This window comes from Apium graveolens, chromosome 2 (genome assembly GCF_009905375.1).
Source record: "Apium graveolens cultivar Ventura chromosome 2, ASM990537v1, whole genome shotgun sequence".
In the NCBI taxonomy this organism is placed as follows: Eukaryota; Viridiplantae; Streptophyta; class Magnoliopsida; order Apiales; family Apiaceae; genus Apium; species Apium graveolens.
In genome coordinates this window covers 4,511,690-4,523,749 of record NC_133648.1, presented here as the reverse complement: position 1 = coordinate 4,523,749, position 12,060 = coordinate 4,511,690, and the positions used below count along the sequence as shown (strand labels likewise).

At 36.6% G+C, this 12,060-nt stretch overlaps 1 protein-coding gene across 1 annotated transcript; it reads right to left on the bottom strand.

Annotated features, from left to right (window-relative positions):
• Positions 1-7,663: 7,663 nt before the first annotated feature.
• On the bottom strand, positions 7,664-9,207 carry LOC141684616 (putative nucleoredoxin 1-2). The gene is made up of 3 exons (XM_074489674.1): positions 8,695-9,207; positions 7,947-8,324; positions 7,664-7,798 (listed from the first exon to the last, which is right to left on the bottom strand). The coding sequence occupies exons 1-3, from the start codon at positions 9,205-9,207 to the stop codon at positions 7,664-7,666; spliced, it is 1,026 nt and encodes a 341-aa protein (XP_074345775.1).
• Positions 9,208-12,060: the final 2,853 nt, after the last annotated feature.

Below are 12,060 nucleotides of genomic sequence, written 5' to 3'. Positions count from 1 at the left end.
ATGATGTAACATGCCTACCTTGATGTTTATTCATGTTTATATATGTGATATATACTTGGTTTATCATGCGATGATAGATTTAGGTGAACTTAAATGAACATAAGGCGTTTGTTAGATAACCTAGTATAGTGAAATTGTTTCATAACCTTAAGAACAATATTATGAATACAATCATGAGATTTTGTGTTTATGAAACATGTAATTGAATATGAATTTTCGATATGAGAGAAAGGATGATTCTGTCAACAACAGATTTCTATCTGTAAGAAAGGGTTATTAAGTGACGCCTCTTGACAATGCTCCACCCGATCTGGGAATCGTCTGATTATTGATTATTGATTTGAAATATTTAATTTAAAAGGAAGAATCTCTTTATAATATGATTATGATTGTAATGTAATATAATCCCTCTAAAATTAAATAATATCAAGTAGTAATTGGCCAATGATACAACGGGCTTGTGTCGGTCATAGCCTTCCAACATGATAGAAAGCAGTTCTTATTTTTGAATCATTGTCGGTTCGTGCTACAGCCGAGGGCTTTGATTTCGAAATAAGAAATACTTGTCTATTACATAGAGATGTGTACTTTGAATAAGAATCTAAAGGTCGGTACGTGCTACAGCCGTGGGCCTTTGGGGACTGATTCAACTGTACGGAATGTTGGGTTAGACTTGACTTAGAATATTGAGTTTGTCGTGCTACAGCCGAGACTCAATTATTTAAGAGGCTAAAGTTTGATTAGGGAATAACATGAGATGTAATTGACAAGAGTTGTCTGCCTATTGAACATTGCATGGCGGTTCGTGCTACAGCCGGGGTTGTGTAATGGAATGTAGGATCCCTATTCCCACTAGCATTATGAATGCTTAATTTTTCACATAGGGGGTTGAATAAATTAGGAAAACTAGTGGGAGCCACTTATGAATAAAGACCCGATTCATATAGTATTTTGAAATGAAATCGAATATTTGCTAAGTGTTGTTATGTGTTTATCATTTACAGATTTACTTTGTACGTTATATATTCTGCACTATCACTCAGGAGCATACTGGATGCTCACAAATTGACTGGTCCTAATTATGCTGACTGGCTTCGAAACTTGAGAATTGTTCTCAGGATTGAGAAGCTGGAATACGTGATTGACTCACCTAAGCCTACTGAACCTGCTAGTGATGCACATAATGATGAACATATTGTGTATCGTAAGTGGTTAGATGATGCAAATATTGCTCAATGCATCATGCTAGCTTCCATGAACATTGAGCTATAGAAGCAACATGAGCATATGGATGCTCACACTATCCTCATGCATCTACAAGAGTTGTATGATGTGGCGGGGAGGACAGCTCGATATGAGATATCGAAGGAGCTGTTCGGTTGTAGGATGTCTGAGGGATCATCTGTGAATGACCATGTACTTAAGATGATCAATTTGATTGAACGTCTTGGACAACTTGGTTTTGCCATGGATGGGGAGCTGAGCCAAGACTTGGTCTTGCAATCGCTTCCGAGTTCGTTCTCGCAGTTTGTTGTGAACTTTCACATGAATAAGTTGGATGTCAGCCTGCCTGAACTCCACAACATGTTGAAGACTGCGGAATCGAATTTCCCCCCTAAGAAGAGTTCTGTTCTTCTAATTGGTGAAGGTTCCAATCCTAAGAAAAGGAAGAGGAACTCTTCCAAGAAGAAGAAAGTAGGTGAGAAAATGCCGGTTCCACCAAAAGCTGAAGACCCCAAGAGCAAAGTTGTTTGCTTTCACTGTAACAAGGTGGGGCACTGGAAGAGGAACTGCAAGGTTTACCTTGCAGAATTGAAGAAGAAGAAGGGTAGTGAGACTACCGCTTCTGATTCAGGTATGTTCATGATAGAAGTGAATATGTCATTAAATCAAATTTCTACTTGGGTATTAGATACCGCCTGTGGTTCTCAAATCTGCAATTTGTTGCAGGGACCAAGGAGAAGTAGGACTCTTGAGGAAGAGGAGGTGATTCTACTGATGGAAATGGAGCAAGAGTTGCTGCTGAAGATGTAGAATCATTTCATTTACATATGCCTACGGGCAAGACTATTATTTGAAATAATTGTTATTTTGTTCCCTCGATTGTGAGGAATATTATTCCCATGTTAGACTTGGCTGGATTTTCATTTATTATTGAGAATAATGAATGTTCTATTCTTAGAGATAATATTCTTTATGGACGTGGTACTTTAAATAATGGTCTGTATAAATGTGACATAATTTACTTCAGATTGAACAAACTAATAAAAGAAAAGGGATGATGAAAATCTCACTTTATAGTGGCACTGCAGTCTCCATTTAGTGGACATGGAGAGAGGGCTGCAGATTTGCTAGGAATGGTACACACAGATGTATGTGGACCAATATCTACGCAAGCCATGGGTGGATTTTCATACTTCATTACTTTCATAGATGATAGATCTAGATTCGGATATGTGTTTGATGAAACACAAGTCTGAGGCCTTTGAAAAGTTCAAAGAATATAAGTATGAAGTGGAGAAACAACCAAACATAGTATTATAACTCTTCGATCAGATCGAGGTGGTGAATACTTCAATGGAGTGTTTCTAGATTATCTCAAAGTAAATGGTATAGTCTCCCAGTGGACTCCTCCAGATTAGTATCTGAAAGGAGAAATCGAACTTTGTTAGACATAGTTCGGTCCATGATGAGCTATGCAAATCTTCCAGTATTCCTTTGGGGTTATGCATTGGAAAGCTCAACATATTTACTGAATAAGGTGCTTTCCAAATCTGTTCCTCAAACTTCGTATGAGATATGGAAAGAAAGGAAACCGAGTCTTAAACACGTTAAGATTTGGGGATGTCCAGCTTATGTCAAGTAAGTTGACCTAGATAAGCTGGAATATCGATCCGTAAAATGTAGTTTTGTGGGATATCCTAAAGAGACTTTAGGGTATTACTTTTACACCGATCATCGGGTGTTTGTATCTAAACATGCTACCTTCTTGGAAAAAGAGTTTATCCTTGAAGGAAACAGTGGGAGCAAAATTGAACTTGATGAAGTTCAAGAAGCACAAACTACTACGGATCAAGTGGAAACACCTGTTCTGACTGAACAACCTTTTGTGGAACAGCCCATTCATAGATCAGGGAGAGTGTCTCGCCAACCTGAGAGGTATTATGGCCTTGTCATTGAAAATGACAATGAGTTGTCGATCATTGATAATGACGACCCTGTGACCTATAATGAGGCTATGAGTAGTGTTGACTCAGAGAAATGGCATAGTGCCATGAAATCCAGAATGGAATCTATGTATACGGTATACAAAAGATAGATTATAGCAGATGGCCAGGTGGAGACCTATAAGGCCAGGCTTGTGGCAAAAGGATTCAAACAAAGGCAATGGATTGACTTTGATGAAACTTTTTACCTGTAGCCCTGTTAAAATCAGTTCGGATTTTGCTTGCGAATGCTGCTTACTACGACTATAAAATCTGGCAGATGGCCATATGGTTTTCTTTCCAAAAGAAATGAAAACCTAGTGTGTAAGCTGCTTTTAAAGCAGGCTTCTCGAAAGATGGAACATTCGTTTTGATGAGACAATCAAAGAGTTTGATTTTATGAAAAACGAAGATGAACCATGCGTCTACAAAAGGGTTAGTGGGAGCGCGGTAACATTTCTTGTATTGAATTGAATTAGAGTTGACACACATAACAACATAGCAGACCCACTCACAAAGCTACTTTTTGAAAGTCACTTTGATCGTCATAAAGATGAGATGGGTATTAGATACCAGAGTGATTGGCTTTAGTACACGTGGGAGATTGAAAGGAATATGTCCTAAGTCCAATCATGTATAAGGATTTAGGAATAACTTTTATGTAATCTGTTTTGATTTCATTGATATTAATAAAGACTTGTTTTGTTTTTATTACGGGCTTTATCTATTTAAGTGTTTAAATAAGATATACCATAGTTTAGAGTAAAGCTTTTTATGGATTATGAAGAGATCATAATAGTGAGACCTAAAAAGATGATAACTCTAAACTTAAATAGTTCCTGGTCATAGGATTACTAACTGGTAATTAATAATCCGCAAAGATCGGTACATACTATGCTTGCTTCATTATGAAGGATGTCTGTTCTTATAGACATTTGTGTGGTGACACTATAGCTAGTATGTAGGTGCTTATTATAGAATAAGTTCACTGAACATGACTCGCCTAGCTGAACAACTGATGGAGTTCACTCACGTGTCAGCAGTTGTTCGCTTAGTGATAGTTGTACAAGTATCCTTAGACTTGAGGTCATCATAGTCATCTTGTGTACACTGAACTATGCTTTGGTTTAGTTCTTAGTCTCCAGGGACAATTATTAGGGCTCTTCTGGGTATAGGAATTTGTACACGAAGATAGTGTATGATCAATAAAGGATCTACCCCTTCTAGTGAAGGAAGCGAATGTTCAAGGCTGATCCACTTATGCTAGTTCAGGAATCTCTGGCCAGAGTGAATGAAATTAGAAAGGAGTTTCTAATTTGCATAGAACTACGCATAGTAAATGGTAAGCAAGTGATTGAATTAGATAGGCTTGACACGAGATCCATGCCTTGTATTTAATCGGAACATTGTAGGGTAGAAGGAGTTTATTGTACGGTAACTATTCACTGACAGGTTCTTGGTATTCTAAGCAGTGAATTTATATTATCCGGATAGTCGCGATATGTTGAGAAGCATCACTCACGATGTAGAATAAATGTGATTAATTAATTAATCATATTTAATAAATTAGAGAATTTATATAAATAATGATAAAATAGTTTTATTATTATTTATTTCTACTACCGGCTTAATATTGAACCTACAGGGTCACACCATAAAAAGAGAATGATTTAATGGTGGAGGAATTAATTAATAATGGCTAATAATTATTTATTTATGAAATAAATAATTAATTGGAAAATTTAATAATTGATTAAATGAGATTTAATTGATTATAAATTAATTAAGAAAAGTTCTTAATATTATTAATTAAGGATTTAATTTTTGGAAATTAAATCAAGAGAGATAATTATTTCTAAAGTGTTTAGAAAAAGGATTAATAATTAAAAGGTGTTTTAATTATTAATGAGAATAATAAATGGGATAATAATAATATTATTTATGGGAAAATTTCAGCTGAAAATTTTGCCTATAAATACACTATTATAGACCCTATTTTATTCTAACCCACATCAAACCCGAAAACCCAAAAAGTTTGGAAAACCCAATTCTCTCCACCTCCTTCCTCCCCCTTAACATCGTTTTCTTGGTGGATACCGGTGGAGTGCTTCACACTTGAGGAGCAACTGCTAAGGATCTCTGATCGTTGTCTCCGAATTATTTTTAAAGGTTAGATTCGATCCCTCGAATTTTTATTCACGATTTATATGCTTTTATTTGGATTTTGTATGTGTAAAAGTGTTTTGCCATGACCCCGCTGCGTTAAAAATCCAACAAATCCGACATTGTTTAAAAGTTTGGTTGGAAGTCTGAGGTACCTAACTTTTACTCGTCCAGCTATTATGTATCCAATTGGATTGGTTAGTAGGTACATGGAGAAACCGAAACAGGATCATTTCCTGGCGGCTAAAAGAATTTTGAGGTACATAAAAGGTACACTTAATCATGGATTATTTTATGCACATTCGCAAGATTCGAAATTAGTTGGCTACTTAGACAGTGATTATGGTGGTGATTTGGATGATGGGAAAAGCACTTCGGGATATGCTTTTCACATCGGTGCGGCGATATTTTCGTGGTCATCGAAGAAGCAACATACAGTTGCTCTCTCTACATGTGAGGCATAATACATCACAACAGCAGCGTGCGCATGTCAGGCTATGTGGCTAAACTACATATTAGGCGAGTTAAATCTTGTCAATGAAGATCCAGTTACAATTTTAGTGGATAACAAATCCGTTATTTCTCTCGCGAAAAATCCAGTATCTCACAGTCGGAGCAAGCACATAAATATCAAATATCACTTCATTAGAGAACAGGTGAACGAGAAAATTGTGGAACTGGTGCACTGCAAGGCCGAAGAAAATTTGACAGATATATTTACAAAGCCTTTGAAGCCGGATGTATTTCAGAAAATGAAAATTAAGCTCGGGATGGAAAGTCAAGTTTGAGGGGGAGTGTTAGAATTTCAAACTCCCTGGGAAAGATAAATCTACACAGTCTTGCAATCCAAGAAAAATGGTGTGCTATATTAAGTTTGTCAAACTACTTTTATTATCCAGGGAGTCAAATACGTGTAGAAAAATGAACGTGGCACTCTATAATGGTGACATACAGCAGCTATCTACAAACTCATGGAGCAGTCATATTTGAACTCTACAAATAAGGTAGACTGCACATAAAAAAAAGGAAAACAACAGCTAGCGGGTCTTGTGTATTATTATAAGGTCCTAAATAAAAGGTGGCTGTCTAGCGTGTTTAGGTAAGGGATGATGACAACAAAATTGTACACTATATATATGGGTGTGCATGCATGTTAGTTTATGTACTAATTACAGAGGAAAAAAAACAACTGCTTGTATTAGTGTTAAAAGAAAGAGCTGTAGCTCTCTGGGTATAGCCTTGATATATGTAAGATAATAGTTGAAGCTTTATATAATATAAAGTGTGTTTTCTTTTGATATTGATCCAGTTCTCACTTTTACCATACAAGACACTACACACATATACACTATATTTGAGTTGTAGAAATACAAAGGAACCCATTCACGTTTCCAACAAGTGGCATCAGAGCTAAGGTTCCGTTCGTGAAAAATGGTGACGATGGTGCAACCAAATATTCCAAAATTGACAAGTACAAATTACGGGAACTGGAGTATTCAAATGAAGGTATTACTCGGTTCCTACGATAATTGGGATATTGTCGAAATCGGGTATGACGAGCCCACAGATGCAGCCGCTGAAGCAGCCATGTCAAATGCTGAGAAGATGATTTTGAAAGAGACCCGGAAAAAAGATAAAAAGGCGTTATATACAATTATTTAAGGAGTTGACAAATCAACCTTTGAAAAAATTTCAAATGCAAAAACAGCGAAAGACGCGTGGGAGATTCTGCAGAAATCATTCCAGGGTGTCGAGAAAGTCAAAAAGGTTCGGCTCCAAGTGCTACGTGGGGAGTTCGAAAATTTGAAGATGAAGAGTTCCGAAAATATTGGTGAATTTGTTACGCATTTGAAAACGGTGACAAATGAGATGAAAAGAAATGGGAAAAGTCTTGATGATGTTCGGGTCATGGAAAAATTACTCCGTTCGTTGACAAGGAAATTTGATTACGTTGTTACTTCTATCTAGGAGTCAAAGGACTTGTCCACAATTTCCATTGATGAGCTGGTTGGTTCACTTCAAGCGCATGAGCAGCGAATGAACCAGTATGATGATGTAAGCCATTTGGAAAAGGCGTTGCAAAGTAAGGTGTCCATTGGTGACAGTTCTGGCAGTAGCAGTTCTGCACGTGGCAGAGGTGGCTTTAAAGGTGGCTACCGAGGTGGACGAGGATGAGGAAGGCAGTCCTTCAGTAGAGGCCAAAATTTTGAAAGGTATCAGCCATCTGGTCATGGTCAAAATTTCAGAGGCCGAGGACGAGGCGGATATCAACAACGAGGTGATAAGTCTCAATATCAGTGCTTCTCCTTGAATTCTGCAGAACCGCTAGTCAGCATCCAATGAGAGGCAATGTCATGGGCAGATTCATTCATTGGAATGTAGACTACCTCAAACTTATCAATAGTCCAACTTGCAACTAAATGATAATACTGTAATCAGGATAGAAATTCACTACATCTTGAAGCCCCAAAGAGTTTGCACACTTTAAATTTCTCCTGTATGGGGAAAAACTGTTAACAAGAATACAATATATAGATATGCATAAAGAAAATTGTTATATCTATGTAACGAACTAACCAGTCCTCTTTTAGCATCATCCAAATCCCTAGCATGAAGTAGCTCAATATTTTGTTCTAAAATAGATGACAATTTCTTCCCTCTTATTGCAATTGCACTCGGTACAACCTCCACCCCAATAAAAGGATAATTTGTGAATCCAGTTTCCTTCAGGACCTGAAATCCATTTTCCTCGAAGTACTTTTCTTTAGGGTGAATTATGAACAAGTTCGATGCATTAGAATCATTGCACTGTTTTGTGCGCATAAAGACTCGCCACAACTGCCTACATTTGGGATCTTCAAAAGGGACTGTCAACCATGGCATGTCGCCGAACACCTTCCAGAATTCTAACTCGCATTTCCATTTATTGAATCTGCCCGATTGAATAATGGCACGCTGCCCAAAAGAAACAGGGAACACAACCACCACCTCGAAATTTTTGTGCAGTTATTCAGTTCCTCCGTCCGCTTTCTGCACTATAAATTATCTTCATAAAATAAGAGGCAGACAATCTTCTGTTGCAGTTCGGAAATAGGTACCTGATTTGATTCCATCAGAGTATTTTTTTGTTAAGATAGCACGTGATGACATAGAAAAGTTCTTAAAAGGAAAGTGTTGTCACAATGACTCAACTTAAGCTTAACTTGTTAATCTACTCAAGCTTTTACACATGGCAAGTTTGGATCCTAATTAATAACATATAACTTTAAACATTGACCTAAACTGAAATTCAAAATTTTGTATATATTATGGCTGATGAAAGTACCTTTGTGCAATCATTTGAGATCACAAAATCACGACCTGGCCTGCACAAAAGGGTGCCCAAGTCATGTTTGCCACTGCGCATAGCTTCATCTTTGCGCGCCAATTGTTGGATCTTTTCTATGGTAAAGGGATAAGCTTCGGCTCCATGCCACTTGATAAAGTCACTGTCAAATATACTCACAACTTTTCTGCAGTAACCATTCATAGGACTAAGGATAACAAAGGTTGTTTCATGATCTTTTGTGTGACCAAGAGTACTCGCTATTTGATTCAAGCATGCATGATTATCGATATCAATATCCTGGAACGGTGTGTAAAATTTCAAATTCAAATGATGCTGGTACGGATTGAAGATGTACTCATCATCATCTGAATGTTCTTTCTCAAGATTAGCTTGAAAATGTGTAGGCACACAAATAACCTTAAATTTTGTACCGGAAGACTCAATTTGATGTTGAACGTCCCTCAACATGATAATATCAAGAACAGTGGATTTCGCATGAGCAGAAGACATAGAGAGCATAAAATGCATTAGACTTAGCTAGCTAGGATCGGAGGAGATGATGGCAAAAGTCACTGTTAAAACTTAGAGAATGAAGTCTATATGTGTAATTTAAAGCAAAGGAAAATAGTGTATCATGGCACTGAAAACAAATATCACTAGTTAATCCGCGGGGGGACATCAGGTCGCTTGTTTATTATGTATTCTACAACACATTGATACAATTATTAGCACAAATTAGATAAATTCTATATTTAACCAACACAATTTTGTCAAAATTAAGCCTGATTGATAAAGGAATTGCGGGCTCCAACGTTAATTGATGACGAGTTAAGATCTAGTGAAATTAAGATATGTAAAAAAAGAGAAAAGTGGAGTGAAAAGAGATATAAAATTAACCTTGACGAGATAATCTTTGGTGACTCTGTATTCCGGGGATACCAGAATATCTTCTAGAATAACCTCATCTCCGCGTTTTACTCTGAGAGTAATCGGCTCTATAGACCAGATTGAATCCTCTAGCTTGTTCTTTTGCTTCAACCCAGGATTAATGTCGGTTCTATCTTGTACTCTCTTCTTCCGCGGCTGCATGTTACAAGTAAAATCTTTGTCTACTTTCAACGAATTGTTGGTCATATCTGATGCAGTCTCTTCTTCCGCTGCCAAAATTAAAATTTAATCACCAAATTAAATCCCTATAATATATGATTGTAATGAATGAATGAAGTGTATCAAACCCTAACTTACATGTATAATCGAACTTTTATCAATGGTCTGGATGTATTTATAGAGTATTCGGTAGATTGAGCAGGAAAATCTTAAGTATATATGGAATTGGGTTTGTCAAACCATGTATGTGGTAGATATGGGTCGGGGGCTTGCTTAATTGGTCCGGTTTTGTGATCCCAATTTTAAAATTAAAAATGTCAAAAACAAAATTATTAGAAAGGAGGAGGAGTGGACAAGCTAGTAGTGATTCTTCTGCGTCTTCCCCATCAGTACAACCAGCAAGACCAAGACCAACATATATAGTTCAGTTAAGCCCCTCTATACGAGCTTTGTACGTGCAAGCTTCTGAAGCGAAACGCACTTCATGTGAAAATTGGATCAGGAAAGAATGTTCTTATTCTTCTCCATCCATACAAAAACAACTGTCCTCGTCAAAAAAGGAAGGAACAGTACTAGCAAAAACAAGTTTCGACTATTCCGTGATTTTACTAGGAACTATCAATGAGGAGATGTACTATTCCTTTGCTGGTGGTGATGGAGTCAATAGCACAAATTCATATTCAGCTTCCACTTTGGTAAAAAAATTGAATTCACCCGGTGATCCTAAACAACCTGTACCACTTAAAGCTATATGCCGTTGCAACTCCCAACATTGTCTGTGCATCATGACCGAAGTTCAGTATAGATTTGAACACTATTTTTTCCAATACTTCATGGTACGTTCTCGGGGAGCCGATTTTGATGGTTGTGTTGCATCTTAGGTGTTAAATTGATCCTATGATATACGAACTAGCTAGGGTATAATATTACAAGAAATTCGACTAAATTCGACCGAATTGTTTTGGTCGAAATTAGCTAAATTCGACCGACTTGGATCTAAAATAGCTATTTTCTCCATGATTCATTTTCATTGTGAGCTTTTCTACAAAAACCCAACAAATTAAGTGTTAGTGAAAAGTTAGATATAATCTTTATGCAAGTGTTAAAAATATTGCCTCAAAATATATATATGTTTTACAACCTCAACATCAAATTGCAAATTATCGCTAGTGCTTTAAACAGGCCTAAACTCGGAACTGTGTGAAGAACTCTCACAATTTTCTGTTGTAAAGTTTGCCATCAAAAAATTGTGAAAAAGGGAAAATAAATTAGTGAAAAATTTATAAACCTGGAAAACCAAAATGCAACTACTACCTAAATCATACAAAGCATTACTTATTAATGAGCTATACCATACATACAAATCACTAATTTTTAAAGATATTTTAATTGAAAATATGTAAACACCCTATAAAACTACATCAAAAATATAAATTAAAATGCAAATCACCATTTAAAGAAGACAATACAAATTAGTACAAAACTATATTTAAGGAAGATAAATCGCTACACTAGTAGCGATTTTTTTTTATTTGATCAATTTGTCCTTACGTTTATTGGTTTACGATAACAATTGTTACATCACTCTTTTCAAGTATATGCTATCAAGAGTCGATCTGAAAAATTATTTTGGTGTCTCAAACCCTGTGTTATATCAGTCGATCTATTGCATGACCAAAGTTATAAATTTTCAAGAATTGGAGTTAAATTAAGTTGTATTCGCAATTAAAATGTTATATATATATATATCAGTTAAACAAGGGAGCATATTAGGGATAAGATAGAGAGCGGTCTCTTCCTATTGGTTTTCTTCTCAACACATACTATTGTTTTTGTCTAAAGTTGGTTTTGGTTTGGATTCATGAAAAGGGTTATCGACAACAATTGATAGATTTAGGCGCATGGCAGTTTGAGACTACATAAACAATTTTGTGTAACACTCTTGGAACAACTGGAGGATTTCAATTATATGGATTGTTCCTACGAGTGGATGTGCGGGATAGGCATACACGTATCTGCTCGAAGGATGCAGAGTGAATCTTTAAATCCTACCGTTGAAAGAGCATGGCAGGTTATTGTGAAAAGCATTCATAAAAACAAGAAAGCATGGTTGACGCCCGACGTTTGTGGCCACTAGCCTTTTCAGCACAGGGATCAACAATTGCAGATGGATCAACATTTTGTTGAGGGCTGGAGTTGCATACAAGAAGACGGTTCTGGCAGTTATTAGTGGGTTTTTTTTCGTTGTATATAGCG